The 18658-nt window shown below is 58.7% G+C and overlaps 8 protein-coding genes across 8 annotated transcripts; 3 read left to right on the top strand and 5 right to left on the bottom strand.

The window, feature by feature from the left end:
• Positions 1 to 537: 537 nt before the first annotated feature.
• GGTG_02194 (hypothetical protein) lies at positions 538 to 1797 on the bottom strand. The gene has a single exon (XM_009219965.1). It carries the CDS (start codon positions 1307 to 1309, stop codon positions 737 to 739), a length of 573 nt encoding a protein of 190 aa, XP_009218229.1. The 5' UTR covers positions 1310 to 1797; the 3' UTR covers positions 538 to 736.
• A 212-nt stretch (positions 1798 to 2009) lies between these two features.
• On the bottom strand, positions 2010 to 4728 carry GGTG_02195 (hypothetical protein; the record flags this gene model as incomplete). Its single annotated transcript, XM_009219966.1, has 5 exons — positions 4378 to 4728; positions 4095 to 4304; positions 3509 to 4029; positions 2344 to 3438; positions 2010 to 2085 (listed from the first exon to the last, which is right to left on the bottom strand). The coding sequence occupies exons 1-5, from the start codon at positions 4714 to 4716 to the stop codon at positions 2010 to 2012; spliced, it is 2241 nt and encodes a 746-aa protein (XP_009218230.1). The 5' UTR covers positions 4717 to 4728.
• A 176-nt stretch (positions 4729 to 4904) lies between these two features.
• On the bottom strand, positions 4905 to 6678 carry GGTG_02196 (hypothetical protein). Its single transcript, XM_009219967.1, has 3 exons — positions 6250 to 6678; positions 5733 to 6189; positions 4905 to 5671 (listed from the first exon to the last, which is right to left on the bottom strand). The coding sequence occupies exons 1-3, from the start codon at positions 6651 to 6653 to the stop codon at positions 5402 to 5404; spliced, it is 1131 nt and encodes a 376-aa protein (XP_009218231.1). The 5' UTR covers positions 6654 to 6678; the 3' UTR covers positions 4905 to 5401.
• A 140-nt stretch (positions 6679 to 6818) lies between these two features.
• On the top strand, positions 6819 to 9760 carry GGTG_02197 (hypothetical protein). Its single transcript, XM_009219968.1, has 2 exons — positions 6819 to 7404; positions 7497 to 9760. Exons 1-2 carry the CDS (start codon positions 7119 to 7121, stop codon positions 9167 to 9169), a joined length of 1959 nt encoding a protein of 652 aa, XP_009218232.1. The 5' UTR covers positions 6819 to 7118; the 3' UTR covers positions 9170 to 9760.
• GGTG_02198 (hypothetical protein) lies at positions 9581 to 11632 on the bottom strand. The gene is made up of 2 exons (XM_009219969.1): positions 10899 to 11632; positions 9581 to 10845 (listed from the first exon to the last, which is right to left on the bottom strand). Exons 1-2 carry the CDS (start codon positions 11521 to 11523, stop codon positions 9851 to 9853), a joined length of 1620 nt encoding a protein of 539 aa, XP_009218233.1. The 5' UTR covers positions 11524 to 11632; the 3' UTR covers positions 9581 to 9850.
• Positions 11633 to 12557: 925 nt separating this feature from the next.
• On the top strand, positions 12558 to 13796 carry GGTG_02199 (hypothetical protein). The gene is made up of 2 exons (XM_009219970.1): positions 12558 to 12758; positions 12827 to 13796. Exon 2 carries the CDS (start codon positions 12857 to 12859, stop codon positions 13730 to 13732), a length of 876 nt encoding a protein of 291 aa, XP_009218234.1. The 5' UTR covers positions 12558 to 12758; positions 12827 to 12856; the 3' UTR covers positions 13733 to 13796.
• Positions 13797 to 15195: 1399 nt separating this feature from the next.
• GGTG_02200 (hypothetical protein) lies at positions 15196 to 16648 on the top strand (the record flags this gene model as incomplete). Its single annotated transcript, XM_009219971.1, has 3 exons — positions 15196 to 15944; positions 16030 to 16174; positions 16238 to 16648. 3 exons carry the CDS (start codon positions 15196 to 15198, stop codon positions 16646 to 16648), a joined length of 1305 nt encoding a protein of 434 aa, XP_009218235.1.
• GGTG_02201 (hypothetical protein) lies at positions 16584 to 18154 on the bottom strand. Its single transcript, XM_009219972.1, has 5 exons — positions 17511 to 18154; positions 17317 to 17435; positions 17167 to 17245; positions 16986 to 17099; positions 16584 to 16911 (listed from the first exon to the last, which is right to left on the bottom strand). The coding sequence occupies exons 1-5, from the start codon at positions 17923 to 17925 to the stop codon at positions 16838 to 16840; spliced, it is 801 nt and encodes a 266-aa protein (XP_009218236.1). The 5' UTR covers positions 17926 to 18154; the 3' UTR covers positions 16584 to 16837.
• Between the last annotated feature and the right edge of the window lie 504 nt (positions 18155 to 18658).

The raw sequence follows: 18658 nt of genomic DNA on the forward strand, positions 1-18658 counted from the left end.
AATAGACTCCCACACCTGTTCTGCCACCAGGCTAGCATCCCCTCGGGAACAAACGTTCACAACCCGCAACCGCCCAACCAACCCACTCGGGACTGCAAAAACATGGGCGTCATCAGCGGCGCCATCAAGGCCGGCATCATCGTCGCCACCCTCGCCACCCTCGGCCTCTTGAGCTTCGGGAACATGCTATACCGGGCGCGCAAACAAAAGGCCGAGCGGGCCAGCAAGGAGCCGGAAGAAGACCCCGTGCCGTCGCCGCCGCCAGTCGACGTCGACACACCGCTCCCAAAGTAGGATGCTGCGTATAACCCCCGGGACACGTGCGCATGCCGGCACATATGTACAATGCTGGTAGCACATGCCTCGGGGATCGACTTTTTTTTGTTCCTTTCCTCTTTCGCCGTGGTGCTGGCACTCTGTGGTACACACCAACTTTAATTCCATGTACACGCTGAGTTGGGCGGTAGCCGGCCTGCTGTCGTCTCACTCCGTACTTTCCATCTAAATCGAGTTACAACAGTCGCGAGGGGCAGTCTCCAGGGTCTGCGCACCCGTCTCCGAGGTCGTCATCGCGACGAGGCAGATTGAAAGGTGACAAGGCCCCATCATGGGCAAGACGAAATTAAAGGATCAATTATGGCCCGTGTAAATCACTGGCAGGCATATAATACCACATGAAAACTATAATACATGGCGCTGGACTTGCGGGGCCCTGCTGACATGCGGAGGACCCGGGCTATTGCCCACCACCACTGGTGGAAGGCTCCGTTTTTTGCACGCCGTTTGAGGGCGCTTCTACCACCCTTTGCCGGGCTGCGCCGGGAACATCCGTCTCGCCTGCTCCAGTGCCGGCCGCACCCGTTGCGTTTACTGCTTTGCCTGAGCCGTGATTAGTCAACTTTGACTGCTGTGATATCCACTTTCTGCACCTTGATAGACCCTGCCAGTCTCTGACGAGCTCAAAGCTTCTCGTTCCTTGTTTTGAGCCTGCCTCTGCTCGGGGGACGCAGCAGGGGCCATCTCCAAGGACCCTGGATCCGAACCCCCAGCCACGGGGGGGAGGCCGAGCCGCATTCTTTCGCAGCTTGTACCATAGCATTGCGCCGGTGCTTGCCAAGATGAAAAACGTCGACGTGACCGCCGTGATGGTTTTCCCCGGGTGCGAGGGGTTTGCATCGTCGATGCGCTCGATGGACCACGGGTAGCACTCCGACTTGATGATGATGAAGACGCCGAGGCCCATGTAGAGAAAAGGTACCACTATGCTAGCATATTTCTGAGCCGCGCGCAGGACGTGCTTCTGCTTCATGAACAGGAATGCGGCGAGGCACCACACCCCGAGCAGGATGTAGTAAGTGACGACATATACCGCTATTTCTGCGCCTTTGGCTTGTGCAAACAACGGTACGTAGGTCCCGATGTTGTCCCCACCGTTGGTCACGGTGACAATGGAGACTTTGAGTATGGTCTTGAGCCCGACGGCAAAGACGTAGCAGCAGCAGTGGAGTCCACCACAGTGGCGGAATGCTCCGATTCCTCCTCGCCTGGGAGAAACTCGAGCAGGCCCCAGATGCCGAGCAAAATAGGAAGGAGGCCGAGGTATCCGATGGGCTCGGAGGGGTTAACAGGGAGGCGCCGAAGCCGATCATGCTAATGATGATGATGACGGTGAATCCAACATACTGTCCAACGGTGATCATGAGCAGAGTGATGGAATTGCTGTTGGACGCCTCGGCAAAGAAGGCCACCAAGACGAAAATGTCGTCGATGTTGGTGACGGCGAAGGAGCCGCACGCGGTTCCCACCGCCTTTCCAAAGTCCGTGGTGCCGGCGCTGCGATGGCAGCAGTGTTGCTACGGACCGGAGTTGATGGCGGAGTTGACGGCGGAGGTTCGTAGAGCGAACGCGACTTGTCCGGGGGGCCTTGGGCCCGTGGCTGCGGACCAGTGAAACGAGCACGATGTGGCTTGTGCTCAACGGTTTGCCTGGCAAAGCGCGCTGGAGCCACATCAACCGCTGCCCATGTCATAGCGGTCGCTGAGACCCTGCGAACCGCCACCCCACATCGCTAATGTCCGTCCGTCCCTTTAGCGATGGAAGCCACAACGCGCGTCAATTCCAGACCCATCCAGTACACAGCACACTTCCCCGAAGACAGCATGAAATGCCGAGCCGGAGGTATGTATCGAGGGTACGGCACAGACGTTACTACCAAAACCGACGAATAGAAAAAAAGAAAAAAAAAGATATCAGATTCCGGTATCAGAACATGCATCATTTATGGATCAACGCCATCCCAAAACCCCAATCAAGCGCCGTTCACGACGCCCGAATCATAATCACCAAGCCTCCCACTTCTGTCCACCCATGGAAATCAAGCGGTTGAACAGCTCGTCCCTCAGCGGGCACGCCGTGATGCGGTAGCTCTTGCCGTCCGTCGTCTTGATCTCGAGCCCGTCCTCGACCTTGCGCTCCAGCGACCAGCCGACGAGGAGCTTGGCCTTCCACCCGTACCCGCCAAACTTCTTGAGCTCCACGATGTCGGAGACGGCCACGCTCCACATGGCGTGGACCATGCCCTTGTCGTCGCCGCCCTGCTGCTGCTGCTCCTCGTGGTTTCCCTTGACGCCACCGCCGCCCGTCACCTCGGTGGCTAGGCTGTTGTGCGTCTCGGTGCTGAAGGCCACGACGGCGGGCGTGGCCGCGGTGCCGAGGTAGACGTGCCCCTTCCTGCCGCCGTGGCGCGCCTTGAACTCGACGGGGCCCGACGTCACGTCGGCCTCGGCCCTCTTGGGCGGCACGACGCCCAGGCGCTCCTTTGCGTGCCGGGACCCCAGCACCTTTGCGCGCACCGTGTCGGTCCCGATGGCCGTCTTGACGCCGCCCTTGGAGGTGCCCTTGAAGAAGCCGAGGATGCGGCTGCTCTTTTTGCCGTGCTTGGGGTCCCGCGCCGCGTCGATGTCGGCCCCGCCCGTCTCGTGCTTGGTGTGCGGGTCGTGGCGCATGGCCGCGTCGAGCTCGGCGTCGGTCGCGTTGAGGGGCGGCTCGGCGCCCGTGGCGCGCAGCTGCGAGTCCGTCACGGCGGCCGGCTCGTCCGGGGGCGCCTCCGACACGCGCGGCGGCGGCGGGATAGGCGCGCGGTTGGCCTCGCCGATGCGCAGCAGCGTGAGGGTGAGCTGCGCGTTGGTCGGCACGCCCTTGAGCGCCGTGTTGCGCACCTCGATCAGCTGCTGCCAGTTGGGGACCTTGCGGTTCAGCCAGTCGAGGCCGCGCGTGATGATGGGGTCGCCGAAGAAGGTGAAGCCGACGCCTGCCATGACGGCCTTGGTGAAGGCGTAGGACGACACCACGAGCGACGTCACTACGAGGGGGAGGACCAGCGTCGCGATTCGGAGCCGGTAGGTCTCTTGAGGGAACGGAGGTGTCGGTGATAGCGCGCTGCAATACGTCACCGTGTTAGCGGATTCAACGGCACAAGGTAGTCAAATCAAGGGGCGAGTCTGTTTACTTGGCAAACCGTTCCCAAGTGTCGGCGACATCAGCGATGCCATGCATGATGGGCCGCATCTTTGTCCACATGGCCGTTTCCATGGGCACCTTGGTCTTGTCCTTGTCCCCATGCGGTTTATTGCCAGACGCCTTTTCCTTGGCATCCGCAGCGCCAACTGCAACGGCCGTGGGATCTGGGCCGGCGTCGTCCACGAGGTTGCCTTCCTCGGACGCAGGCTCGTCTTGCGGGTGCTTTCCCACAGCGCTGCTCAGAGCCACTGACGCGATTCCGTTGACGAAGTTGCTAGCCTCCTGCTCTACGGCCTCGCCTTTGTGGTTCTCCGGGGCACCAGTGGCACTGTCGTGACTGCCCAAAATCCCGGACTTGGGTTTCTGCACCCCGCCAGACCGGGTGCTGACCAGGGCCATGGGGGCAGGAGGAAAGAGGATGGCTCGGGATGGCTCGTAAACGACCAGAACAAGAACGGTTGTCGTCAACAGAGGGACGAGGAAGTCGAATGCCCAGGCAAAAAAGTAGGCCTTGGGATCCGAGGAGCGTCAGCAGAGACACGAGCTTTGTATTCTTTAACGGGTTGGCTACTCACGGCGCAGAAGCTCGTAGTTCGCCTAGTTTCACGCCAAGATCGAAGGCGGGCGACATGCTTGACGGCAGCCAACACCCCGACGATGACGGTAGTGTAGAGCCGTTCGAGATTGGCGCGCAGCTTGTCAGGCGAAAACTCTTCCTCGTCGGCCACATTCAGGTCCAAGTTTCCTGGGACCGCGTACGGCACCGCTTTGACGTGGTACATTTGCTGTGAGGACATGGTAGGTTAGATATTGGCCCGCTTTGCTCTTATTCCGCTTTTAGGTAGTTCCCATGCTCACCTTGTTGAAGCGCCGAACGAGTATCCAGAGCTCCTCGTTCGACATGCCTCCCATCAGGGGCTCGGCGATGTTCTGCTTCTTCTCGTTCCATCCCAGATCGGCAACCTCGGTCTGCTGGTGGTCCTTTTGGAGCAGGCCTTTTTCCTGGTGGTCATCTGTGGCCAGGGCGTGAGAAAGAGTGGTATCTTGGTGGAGCGAGTTGGAGGTCTCTGTACGTTCTGGGTCCGTCACCGGCTGGGTGTCGGCGGGGATGGGGAGCAGGTCCAGGAGGCCGGTGCCGGGGCCCTTGTCTCCCGACACAGGGTTTGGACCGTTCTGTTGGGAATCCTCAGACGACATGGTATGCGGCGGATGTGACCCTGGCATGCAGCGGTCCGTCCCCGAGGCTGCGTCCGCCACTGAACCCTGTGATGCGCAGAACAACTCTACCGTAAAATAGAAGACGCCAGGAAGGGAATAGGGTCAGGCACCTCAAATCCCAAAAGGAGAATAAACTGGGTGTATTGCACGAGAAGTTGGAGAGCAAATGGTCGCTGAGGTGGACATGCAAGTCCGTTCTTGTGAGTTTTGTTCGACAGAGGGCGCTTTACTGCCCAGCGTCCCGCGTAGCTGGTATTGGCTGGAGTCAATGACGTAGATGGCTGCGCAGACCCAACAAGCCCTGCGCGAACCAAGACAACGCTCGACGTGCTCCAGTCAATTCCATTGATCGCGCTGTCGACCAGTCTGCTACCCACTGCTAACCAGACCTAATTACGTCACTCCATCACACATGCCACGACCATCAGCCAAATAATACCGGACGCGTCGAACCGCACACTCCTCTGCAATCTCAGATCCGAAAAGCCGTAGATGAGGAATTCCATGAAAGTTCTTGCATCAAAATTGTCCAGTAGACAAAAAAAAAAAAAACCCCGGCCTCAGGGATGCAGCGAAGACCGCCGGTTACAAAGGGACCGCATAAAGGAAAAGGACAAAATACAAGCGAACTCGACATGAAGGCAGCTCTTGTAGACCCTACCTATCAATCCATCCGGTCAATCGGCCCCACCGACGCCTGTTTCCTGTATGTGCTCGCATATAGTGCAATGATGTTCGCCCAAGGGGTGACCCGAAGTAGTATGGTGGACAATTCCAGGCCCAGAAGAGACCCCAAAATTGCGGCCGCGCACGTAAGGGGTATGAGGAAAGCGTCTTGACGTTTGTTGCCGCCGTTCAGGTGGTAGAAGAGCGTGAGGGCGGTGGAGTGGAGCGAGATACCCAGGACCAGAACGCCGGGGTGAGAGAGGAGTTCCTATTGGGAGTGTAAGTGGGCAAGCCCCTACGGTTGCAGATGGGACGAGCAATAAACTCACGGGTTGTGTGAAGTGGGATTGCAGGTTATCCGGCCATTTCGACGTATATTCCAAGCGCCATTGGGTCATCAGGACCGCCCCAGCGATTGAGACTGACATCAAGCCAATTCTGAGAGGCTTCGGCGGGCGTTGGGAGACGGTTGTTGGCCAAGCACGCCTCGAGTCCCAGGATGTTCCCGCCCAAAATGGACTGGTTCCAGTGTCTTGACCTGGCTTGTCTCTGAACGCGAATCTCTCCACGTCTTGATGCTTGGCTTCCCGGGCGTCGCTCGGTGCCATTTCTCGGCGGACGGAGGATGGGCAGTCTCCGGCTGTTACCCAACGGCCAAGGCCGGGGTGTTGCGCTATCGGATACTGATACTGCTCACTTCGTGGGCACGGCACTTCGCCGTTCTTGCCTTGCTGCCTTTCGCAACCGAGCTCGTCTTGGGTCGGCATGTGGCGGCATGAGTCGATTCTACAAACGAAGACATGTTAGTGTCAGCCCGAACTTCAAGCTGGAGTTCCTTCTTCGTACCTCGGCCTCGCCTCTGGCCTTGGTTGGTGAAGCATTGACTCGTTCTCTTGTGTCCCAGGTGAACACTCTTGCGAGATTGCCAGAACGTGGTCATCTGCAACAATAACCGGCACAAAAACGACGGGACACGTGCGCGGCATCGCTGGCGAGGCCATGGGCAGGAAGATTAATTCGGGATAGTCCCCGGGCACCGTTTCGTCGCAGATGGGGGTGTCGATATAGGCGATGATTTTGCGCGGCGGGTGGCGCCGCCATTCCATCGTATCGAAACCCATTCCTCCCCTTGATATCGTTGAAGCCCCAGGTCGTTCGGCTTCGCGACGCTTCGTCTGCTGTCGCGATGTGATGGTCCTGCCTACCAGAAGACATGGAGAGGTTTGTCCTGGGGGAATAGTCCTCGCCATCGAAAAGGTGGCGGCAAGGTCGGGCGTATGAGGAGTTGCAGGGGGGCGAGTGCGGCTGACGCGGAAGTGTAGAAACTGGGCGGGGATGGGAGGCCTCCTCGGAAAGTCGATGGAGGGGTCAATTGCCCGTGTTAGCTGTAATCGTTTCGACTGCACCGCCACCTGGGGGCGTTGCCCGGCTTTTATGGGATTCTGCTTTGGTTTTCGTCACCGTCAATTTCGAGACCACGCCGCGGCCATTATCCTAATCCCCCTCGTGTGGTGCCTTGTGTGCAATCGACAAACCACCACGCAGCCCTACACTCTGCCATCGGTTCCAAAGCATACGGCACTCCAACTCCCTTCCTTTTGGTGGTCTACGGGGCTGAGACGGCGATCGTGTCGCCCTGCGTCGGCGTCGTGGGCCTCGATCCATCATCCGAATCGACAGGGCACTGGTCGCGCGGGATAGCGGGGAAGAAGATCATGAACGACCTCGGCGCCCTCAAGCCGGACCTGGGCAAGGAGGAGTCCTTTTTGGTTGCCGACAGCCCCTTCGCCTTCAGCCCTGGCCAACTCAGCAAGATGTTCAACCCGAAAAGCCTATCTGCATTCTACGAGCTTGGCGGTCTCAAGGTCTTGGAAGAGGGCCTACAAACCGACCGCAAAGCCGGTCAGAGTCTCGACGAGCTCAACATGGGCGGCAGCGTCTCGTTTGAGGAGGCCCCGAGCACACCCAACTCGAAGCTGATGGCATTTGGCGAGTTTCCGGGTAAGAGAGCCCCTATACTTGGCTCCATCCTCATAATCCTTCCTCGGCGAGAAGTTCTCGCTGTAGCAACACCGGCGGCTGATAATGAGTAGCCAAGATGGCCTTGGATAGAGGGTGGACCGACTGGCCAAAAGACGACCGAACAGCTCATCTCCTTGTGCCCCCTGGCGGGGGTTCGCCTGGCATGGCAGCAGCAACAACCAACCTCGATGGAACCCCCAGCTCTGGCAATGTCACACCCAAAGACACTTCATCCCTAGGCGCGAACGCTGCGGATTTGTCGGCCGCCGAGTCTCCGCCGGACGACCACCCGCCGGCGATGGCCACAGCCCAAGGGCAAGCGCCGGGTGGAGATCGGTTGCTCACGGCGCGGGAGCTTGCTAGAGAATGTGGGCTTGAACCCAACGGTGCAATGGAACTTGTGGAAAGCCCTGTCTTCCGCAACCTCAGCGCCGCCGAAATGACAGTCGTGGCCCCGCGCCTTCGTGCGATCGCGCAATCGTCGCCCGAGGACAAGCGCCTGCTTGTGGAGAAGCTCAAAAGTCTCGGCTCGACTGTCACCGCCACTGGAAATGCCGACGACGTGCCGGCGCTTGTTGCGGCCGGCGTGGGGTTCTCGATGGGCGCGACGGGAACTGCAGTCGCCAGGGAAGCGGCGCAGATTGTCCTCATGGACGACAGCTTCAGCTCTGTCATCGCAGCTCTCGCATGGGGCAGGGCAGTTAACACGGCAGTCCAGAAGTTTCTGCAGCTCCAGCTTCTCGTCAACGTGACGGCGGCCCTGTTGTATGTCGTGGCTGTCGCCAGTGGGGGGGACTTGAGATGGATGCTGGTGGCGCAAACGGCGTGGTGGTATATCTGCATCGACAATCTCATAAGCACCTGGTCGGAGTATCATGCTACCAACAACCCTGATTGGAGCGCCTGGATACCTTCAAGGATTAGGAGCCTTGGGGTCGATCTCCTTCTTGGGGGACAACACAAGCGCAGACAGAGATTCCAATCACAGAATCGCGCCCGGAGCTCTCACGCCGGTAGTCGAGGATCCGCCACCAACTGCTTCGATCAGTTGGCGATCGACTTACCCTGGGTGAGGTCTGATTGGCTGCAGCACAAAAGCAACCTCGAAACTACACGCACGACAGCGTTGCATCTTTCCGGGGCTCACCTACACAGCAACCGCCCACGCCACGCCGGCCATGGTGACGTTGGCACGAACCAAATCTTGGCTTGGCATTGGGAAACGACTCCCAACAACGCCAACCTGTGCTATCTAGTCATAGGGCTGGTTCAGCTTCTGCCTCGGAACCCGAGGCAACTGTCGCTGATGGTGGCGGCAGCACTGCTTCTCGCCATCCCCCCCGCCGCTGCCGCCTGGACGAGGGCGCAAACCGTCTTCGTCCTGGACGTCTGCGTCGGCGCGGTGGCGGGGACCTCGGCCGTGACCGTCGCCGTGCTGCGGACCAAGGGCCAGGACCCCGAGGCCAAGTGGTGGATCACTGCCTACTCCTGCTGGGCGGTCGCCTTCACTCTCGCGCTCGTCGAGGCGCTGCTCAAACCCTCCGTATTGGGGCGGCGGAAGGCGTTCCTTTGCGCGACCTTCCTGCTCGCCGCCCACCTGAACCGCTCCTTGGGCGGGCAGGGCTCGTCCGCCGTCGACACCGTCCTGACGTACGGCCCCTTGTGGCTGGTCGTCAGCCTCTACCTGATGACGGTCCTGGTCGATGCCTGGCCGGACATTGTCCGTGCCACCATTGGCGTCTAGGTATCGCCTGGAGGCAGGCTCGACTGGGATTCGTCCCTGACAGAGTCGGTCATCTTAGCACCATTGAGTGCAATGCACGGACCTCGGTCACGTGAAGGGCGGGGTTATCCCATCGCCCGCACGGTGCCCTTCGGGGTTACCTTATATTTACGTCTTGTACCTCCCCCGGCTCGATGCCGATGAGCACTATCCGGGCATTCCATTACATTGTGTTGGCGTTCGGCTGTTTTTTTTGTTTTTTTAGACGTTCTTCCTGCTGCCTTCACCACGCAGTTAGCGCGTCTCAATTTTAGGTAACAGGGTTAGGGCGGGCCCATCGCAAGGTGGGTCCCAATCCTCCCGGGAGGGTGCCATATATAGATGGCGAGGCTTACTATCACGGCCTTAAGGGGTCCTGTACGTTTTGCACGGCCGCCTTAGAAGGCTGTAAAATGTCAAATCTTCTTCTCTTTTCGTAATTTCCCCTGTGAGGCTTAGGTACTAGATCGGAAGCGAAACTCGACCGCCGATCCACAGTGAGGTCGACTCGACGCCCGAATGAAAGTCTACACCGCGCCTCGCCGCCACAATTGGCTACCCTATCTATCACCCAATCGTCCCCTAGATGTTTTCTATCCTCTTTCCTATCCATCGATGAGGTGTAGACTCTTACTTCGGAACGCGTGGTCCATTTTGACAGCCTTAGATGGCTTGCACAAGCGGGTAAGCGAGGAAATTGGGGTTGTAAACCCTCTGGCACCTGTCGTTAAACTTCCCCGTCTCGTCCAGAGCAATCGCAAGCTCATCACCGGGCAGGCCGAGCTTGGCGAGCGGCCCCGACCGGGGCCGCACCCTGTCCCAGCCCGGGCCGGCCGCCGGGTCTTTGATCCAGGCAACGAACTTGTCATGGATGGAATCGGCCAGGGCCTGCTGCTCGGCCGTGACGCCCTGGAGACTGGCGAAGCACTCGTTGCCGCCGTGGAAGAAGGGCACCTCGGTCCCGTGCGTGGGCGCCGTGCCGGGCGGGCCGACGACGTTGTCGTACCTGCCGAAGAAGCGGTACGCCCACGTCGGCTGGGCCCCGGACCGCAGGTCGGCGAGGTAGTCGACGGGGCAGTAGAAGCGCGCGTCGCCGTACTGGGCGCCGGCGCGGAGCGGGCCCGACGCGAAGGCGGCCGCCGGGTACGCGGCCTCGAGCGCGGCCGGGTCCAGGTGGGCGACGTCGGCGTTGAAGGAGCGGACCCAGCTGCTGAAGTTGCCGTTCTCGGCGCCGTAGACGAGCGAGAAGATGGTGCCCTCGCCGTCCGAAACACCCGTCAGCAGCGGCACGTGCGACGCGTACCCGCCGGCCGCGAACCGCGCCGCGTAGTCCGAGTGGCGCGTCATGTCGTCGATGGTGGGCGTGAAGGCGGTGTTGAGGAAGCTGTTAAACCGCTCCGTCTTGAAGGCGTCAACGTTCAGCTTGCGCAGGCAGTCGATCTGGCCGCCCGCCGCCGCCGTGGGGCAGCCGAGGTCTGCGGCCATCAGGTCCAGGGCTTGGTTGACGGGGGCGTACGCGGGGCCGGACATGGCATTGGCGGACATTTGCACCGCGCCCTTTAAAAAGGTGTCTGGGTGGTTCCAGAGGTAGTGGTCGACCTGGACGGAGCCGGACGAGTGGCCACCGAGGACGATGTGGTCGGGGTCGCCGCCAAAAGCTGCTCGCGGGTTAGCATCAAGCGCGCGACACTCGTTACGCTCCCTAACATACCGGCAATATTCTCTCGCACCCACTCCAGAGCCTTGTCTACATCCAAGATGCTGAAGTTTTGCGACTCGTCAGGGCTTGCGGCCCCCAGCTCGGAGGAATGGGGTGAGGCAAAAATGCTCTCGCGCGTGTTGAAGTTCACGTAAACGACACCCTTCTTCGCGAAGTTAAGCCCCTGAATCTGCGGGTTGCTGTTGGAACCAGTGACCATGGCGCCACCGTACATGTACACGAACACGGGGGCTTTCCCGTCCTGTTCCTGCCGCACCGGCGCCCAAATGTTCAGGTTCAAGCAGTCCTCGTCCTGCCGCGACCATTGCCCGCTAGACGGCGACGGGCCCTGCGGACATGTCGGTCCGTAGGCGGTCGCGTTGAAGGGCGCCGCCGACGGAACCACCGGTTGGGGGGCGCGCCATCTGTTGTCGCCCCCGGTGGTGGCGGCGAACGGGATGCCGAGGAAGACCGAGTTGCCGTTCGCATCGCGTGTCCCCGTGATGGTGCCCTGGGCGGTGACGACGTTGGGTACGACATCACGGGGATGGGAGGGGCTCGCAGAAGCGGCGGCCATGAACGAGAATACTACTAGGAGCCCTGCGGCGGCCACAAAGTTGGCCTGAAAACCCATCATTCCGATAGCTAGCGGGATACTAGCTACAAGACAGGGGTAGATGTGTATTTTTGCGCTGTTTATTACCTCCGTGGTTTAGCTTGGAAGTCGTCGGTGTCATGGTCCCGTTCCTCACCGCCCATGTTCGGTGTGGAGCACCATCTCCACTTCTGGACACCACAAGGGGCCATGCCAAGCCTCACCCAGCTCTCGAAGCCGGGTCTTTGTCATTTCCGTGGCTCTATGTTTGCCCAGGCCGCCTAAGAGTTAGATTGGAGTTAGCGTAATCACTCTCCACTTACTAACTTCTTCTACAAACATGACACTTACCTCAGTGACTGCGGTGTACAGTTTGTTAGGGCGGTGGAAGAAAGAATTGTCACACATGATGAACTACCTCCAATACGATGTAACACAACAAAGCTCGGCCCAGCCTCAGCCCTTGTGAGCTCAGCTTTCCCGCTTCAAAACACTGCCTAGTGTGGCTCCCTTGCCTGAAAACTCTACGTTGTCCAGACAATGCCTTTCCACCGCTGTCTCTCGGAGAAGTTTGTGTTTAGCACCGCGTTTTCACGGATCCCAGAGAAGCCCACGGCACAATCACAGACCCGAGCATCATGGTTGCAACTCATATGGCAAACTTCGCTTTAATTCGAGTCATTAGATATGGCTCAGGTAGTCATTTGTGTCCATGGTGAAAGACTCAGCTTTCGCTGCCCACCGTCCTTGTATAAAGCTTTTCCGGCAGCACTGCATGCATGCAGCTTCCCCCGCCTCGTCCCATAAATTGACCCCAGCGACCGCCCATCCATTAGGTTCTATAAGGCGTAAGCCTTTGTGGAGCACACATTCGACTCAAAGGCCGGACTAATGGACAATTACTAAACTTCTGTGTCCATAACCGTTTTCTTTGCCTCCAGCTTCCACTGCGGCCCGCCACACATGCCTCGACAACCAATGAAAACACCCTGCAAATCCACACAGCAGACTTTTCTCTAGCTATAAATTCAAATGTCACGCACAGAGCTTCCAGCAACAAACTAAACCTACCTACCCACCGAGATGGGAATCACCTATCTCAGAACGCCGCAACTCCCTGCACACCTCTGCTAAGTCATTGGTACTGCCTGCCCAAGATCCTAAGTTTCCTTCCGCGCGTCCATCCGTTGGAACGACAAAATATTTGTTGCGAATCGCCTTGGTGACTACCATAACCCGCACCAAGTTACATTCCGGATCTCACGTCCTTGACCGACGTAAGTACACCTGCCACGTCCCCCTACGTTCAAATCGGGCTAACCTATGTTATTCGGTCGCAAGGCAGATTTATATATCAACGCCGATCCTTCGCAACATGTCGCAAATACTCCGCCTGCCGGACGAGATCCTCCTCATCATCCTCACGAACGTCAAAGATATTAAGGACACGCGCCTCGTCTGTAAAAAGTTCAGCGAAATCGCAGCCGAGCTATTGCTCAACACCGTCACCGTTCTACCCACCAACAATTCACTCGATAGACTCGCCAGTATCTCGGCCCACCCTCTGATTCGAAAAGGGATCGCCAACATACGCGTACAAACCTTCGGGTTCGCGCCCGAGGTTCTAGACCTAGGAAGGTTCAGAGCTTTATGGCCCACGAAGACAGCCCACTGGACCGATGCGGTCCACTCTGGAATCCAGGACCGGCTGGGGCGCCCAATCACTTCCCCAGCAGAGTTTACACGCAAAGTGGCATTGTACATGTCCCGACTTCCCCGTGCTATAGATCTCGACATCAAGGACTATGAGACAGGCGACACAGGCGAGGAGAATTACCTCAAATACCTGGTGTCAAAGTACCCCAAGCCACCAAAGGGTCATCGGAGCGTTGAAGGCGCGACTCTCAGTTTGGCACATATGTACGGGAAAGTGGCCGGGAGATGGCCAGCCAACGGAGAGGCCTCTTTCGCCCAGGCCGTCTGCGTAGACCTCCCCATCTACGCCTATCGACAAGGAAAGACGGTCCGGAGCTATCGCCCAACCCTTGTGTCCCCCTTTACGCGGGAGGCACTCGGGCAGGCGCTGCCCGTCGGCGGGCAGCTAGTCGCCCAGTGGCAAGCGGCTATCGGTGCTTCGGCGGTGGTATTCGAGGAGAGGGCAGACCGCCCTCGCGCGCAGTGCCTGCAGGGAATCCCAATCCCGCAAAATGCTGGCCTGGGAGAGTTCGGAAGAATTCTCCGTGGCGGCTGAGGGTATGGCCAGCTGAGATGGGGTGGGGGAGAGATAGTTATCAATTGACTCCAATAAAGTCGGATAAAATCTCCACCAAGAGGCGAAAATTGCCACAGACGAGGCTAATCACGAAGGGCCGACACACTGTTCCAGGCCCTGGCACGGAGGATCTACACGGGCACCCGGCACGGATGCTCCGCACCGGTGCTGCTCTGGGTAGATGCTTACCGAGCATCCGTCGGCAACAACAGTGGTGCGGTAGTGGCCCTCGGGGGGCGTACGGGGCGACTCTAGCGCCGAGACGGTGCTGAAATGGGGCGTGACTCGCGCTGTGGTGGGTGCTGGCTCTGGTGGATGTCGGGAGCCGGCCACAGCGCGCGTATTTTTACCCCTGAATCAGCTGGAGCCACCGCGAAGCGCCCCGGTGCGGTTAGCATCGGTTGCGCCGGGTGCGGCTCGTAGCGCCTATAAAATTGGCTGGGCCTCATCCATCCGTATCATCACTGATAACGCCCATTGAACCCGTGGTCGTTGTTGTGCTAACAGCACTGGTCCTTCAGTGGCTGGCTGTGCTGTTAGTGCTTGTTGCTGCCTCGGGGAAGGCTTGGGGACTAGAGTGGGGAGAGAGGGGGGACCAACAAACATTGACGCCAAGTTCGTTTCGCTCTTCGAGATCTTTCAAGCCTTTCTCCTTCCTTTTCGTATTTTCTTTTTCTGCTTTTCTTTCTTCCATTTTACTTGCTCTACTTCTCCCTGCTTCTCGGTCTGTCGACCTTCCTTCCATTTCCATCAACTTCTTTCCTGAAATGTCACCGGCTCGGGTATACTTGCAGAATTTTTGCGTACTCCGTATGTGGAAGGCCCACCACAACAGGCACACAGGGCGTCTTTTTTCGCACAGGAATTCCTGGAATCTCACGGGCTTACTTCCTACCAAACCTGTCCAGTCTGCGAAGGCCTTCCAATTTCTTTTCCGCGAGGCCCTTTGTTCCCTTTCCGTGGTCGACCGCCGTCTATGGCTGCCTCATGCCTTGACGTGGCGGAGGGCCGAGCAGGGCCTCACCGGCCACAATGGCGACCAAAGTGTGCAAGCAAACGCCTCTTTACAGGCTTGGAAAACGGTATCTAATTCAATAGGACGGAAGCCGGCAGCGCCTGTGCCTCTTGTTTGACGCCGATTCCAAACGGACAGTTAGGCACCAACTTGGCCGCGGGCCTCTTTGCTGTGCTGGCCATTTTCTTTGTCTAGATCACGAAATACGGGACAGTCCACCGACGAGACGGTATTGAAGGTGTCCATATAAAGCTAGAGAGGATGGCACAGGCTGGAAAACATCTCCCTCGATCTTCTAGATGCTCAGACACCCGCAGTATCCCACCCTCCTCCTTGAGACACTCTCCCTCAACACTGTCCTAGCCGCCCACCTAGTACTAGCAAGACAAACCCCTGAGCCTTTGACCCCCAGGAAGCCACCACAGCCATGGATCGCGAGGTGCTGCTCTGCGCAGCCGTCGTCATATCTGGCAGCGTTCTCTTCACGGTCGTCAGCGGCTGCGGTTACGCTGTGGCCCTGGCCATGCTGTACTACTGTATCCACAGCGCCTACCTCGAGGAGTCCCGGCGGCATTGCGAAGTCATGGCCTTCGTCCAGCGCTCTCGCGCCGTTGTGAACTTCTCTCACTTCGGCGGCTCGCTCGAGCCGAAGGACCGGCTCGCCCTCCGGTCCAACGACAACAAGCGCCTGGTGAGGGCCTTTGGGATCCACAACTCCCTCACCACATACGACCCCGAACACCACCACCGCTTCGTCCTCGACGCCCGCCGCTTGACCAGCAATGTCGATTGGCCGGTGCTATACTCCTCCTGCGTCACCAACGTCAGGGAGATGGTCGCGCACCACAGGTCACCGCTGCGGGGAAGCCTCGAGGGTAGCGACTCTCCGCTCCCCATCCCGATCGCTCAGCTGGTGCAGCAAGTCTGCTTCCGCGGCGCTTTAGATGCCCTATTCGGCCACGCCACGACCTCAAAGCTGAGCGACGACGACGTCAAGGTCGTCACGGCGGACATCAACCGGCTGTGGGTCGAGTCCAAGAACCCGGAGGCCCGGCCCGACTCGACGCACTTGCGGGAACTATTGGAGCGCGCGGGGCTGCCCACCACCCAAGTGACGGAGGAGACGCGGCCCGCGACCGCGGAGGAGGCGCTTAGTGTCATTCTTCCAGCATACGAGTGAGTATCACGAACCCACTCTTCCTCCCATGTTCGATTCGTGCGGCAATCTCGTTAATAGACCTGTTCGTCATCGTCTTCACAGGACCCTCTGGCGCGTTGTCTTGTTGACATACGTCCACGCCTACCACCGGTCGCCTGACCACGAGAACATAACCCAGATGACGGCCGCAGTCCCCGACTGTCTGGGCACGTCCAAGACCGAGAAGAGGGCGCTGAGGCTGGCCAAAGTATTTCGCATGTCCCCCCATCATATGCTCGGACGCAACTAACCCTCATCGTTCGAACTTCAGGAGGGCCTCCGTCTGTACCCCTCCACCAAGCGCATCTACCGCGCCACGGCCGTTCCCGAGGACGACCCCATCGGCGCCGGACGGGTGTCGGCCGACGTGGAGCGATGCCACCGGGACCCCGACATATGGGGCGCCAACGGGCTGCAGTTCCGGCCGGAGCGCTTCGGCGAGCTGACGCCAATGCAGATGAGCGCATACTTCCCATTCGGACTGCCCAAGCATCGGTGCCCCGCGTTCAATGGGTTCGGCGAGCGCCTGGTGACGTTGCTGGTCGTGGCGCTGGCCAGGGCGCTGCCGCCGCCCGGCAAGTCACGGCTGCTCTTTGGTGGCGATGGCGCACTAGACGCTGACAACAAGGCACCGCTGCCAACTGGCAGGGCGGACATGGATGACTGGGTAATTCTAGTTTAAGAGGCGGCTAGATAAAGTTGTTCATTGTGCTCAGTTCAGCACAGAGGGGGATTGTTCAATCGATGTTGTCAAAATGAAGGATGGCCATTTTTTTGGGACATGGTGGAACATGGAAATATTGGTGACACGGCCAGCTCAGCTGCCGCGACCACATCAGAATTAGTGTAGCTATAGAGGAGAGTGGACATTCTAATAGATCTGGCGATCATCATACGCCCGCACGCGTTCCAGGTACGACGTGACCTGGCTCCAGTCCTTACAAACTGAAGGAACACGAGATGGTGATGTCAATATGACTGTGCCAGAGAATTATGGGAATGGCGGTTTCGCTACTAACCATGCTTGGAATCCCAACCATCGGAGCCACCGTTGTGGTCAGGGAAGGTGGTCTCGAGACCCTCAAGAGCCATGTCTGCCGAGCACATGATGGCCTGGCGCATGTAGTCGAAACCTGTATGCGGGCACAGTATTAGCATCAAAGAAGTAGGATGATTAGTGATGGAGGAGAGAAAACCAACAGTGTAGCGCGTGCCAGTGGCTGTCCTTCGGCAGCTCGTGACCAGAGTGGTACGCAGAGTAGATGTGCGTGAGCGTGAACTAGTGGACAGAGCAGCATTTGTCAGTACAAGTACAACGTGACGTCCGGGAATTGGAATGGTCCCACATACCAGGCAGTGCAGCTGGTGAGTGACCGAGGTGGTGAAGACGGTCTTCTCGGGCCAGATGATGGGGGTGGGCAGGTCGTGGTACTTGTCCGTGTCGTTGACCCACTGGAAGCCCATGCCAACTATTGATCAGAAGGAGGAGGGTTAGCTGTCTAACTGAGATTGTTGCCAAACCTTGCTACGGGATAAACACGTACTCGGCATGAGTTCGCTCCACTTATCCATAACCTCTGGGGTGAAGAACTTGGACGTGTCGTTGGGGGCGTAGGACTGGTCCATCTTGAAGGTGGTGATCTTCATGGGGATCTCAGGGGCAACACCGGTCATGTCACCGCCGATCTGCCACGGGTTCAACCTCCGCTCCTTGTACTGCTCCTTGACCAGCAGGCCGATGATGACGAGCAGCAGAGCCGTGTCGATCAACCACCTGCCGGACCTGAAGGGCGCCAGCAGCTTTTCCCGCAGGGATTTTGGTCTCCTCTGGAACATGACGTCTTTCTGGTATGACTTCTCGTCGCCCATAAGCGACTCCTCCACCTCGGTGCTCGACTCGTCGTGATCGTCGTGGTGCCCGACGTTGGCGTAGTCCTTATGCCTTGTGGGTTCCATCATGTTGGATGTGAATATGGTCGACACGCAGAAAGAAGGACGATGGGTGCTGTGGTGGAAATTTCGGACTGATCAAAGTCCAGAATGTAAAGGGTGAATTGTACCGGCCTGCCGAGAAAAGGGAAAGAGTGGTGATGTGATGAGAAACAGGGAAAGAATGGAAGGTAGTCAAGGGACGCTTCTCTCGGCGGGCGATGCGGCTCCTTTTGGGCGAGATGCTCAAGACCCGCCGCCAGGGGTGTTTCAAGGGCGACGCCAGCCTTCCCGGTCCGCTGGCCCCGCTGGACCCGCACCACTCGCCGCATCTGGTTCTCGCCGTCCTGTGTCGCGTTTCAAAATAGCTGCGGCCCCCGCCGGGATCTAATGATTGGGCCAATGCGAGCGCTTCTGTGCGAAGGTCTTCGTCGCGGATTTGCCTGTCCGCCACGTGTTTGGGCTCGAGGCAGGATGGGAAGAGAAGCGACTGCGCGTTGCCGAATCATCGTACTGGATTTGAGTCTCTGGGCTTTGCACGATGGGGTCTTGGGAGGGCGCAATGTCACCGACCATCTCGGAAACGCGGATGCGTTGCTAAACGGGATTAAGCAACTCTGTAGTGGGGTAGCAGTGGACTTTCAGCGGGGATGCACTCCACTCCATGTTTGCAGGACCCATGGCGTCACATCCACTGTCAGGTGTGGCTCAAGGGTTCGTCGCAGGCAAGAGGCAGCTCCAGCCGACGCGATCTGCAAAGCCG

This window comes from Gaeumannomyces tritici, assembly GCF_000145635.1.
Source record: "Gaeumannomyces tritici R3-111a-1 unplaced genomic scaffold supercont2.1, whole genome shotgun sequence".
In the NCBI taxonomy this organism is placed as follows: Eukaryota; Fungi; Ascomycota; class Sordariomycetes; order Magnaporthales; family Magnaporthaceae; genus Gaeumannomyces; species Gaeumannomyces tritici.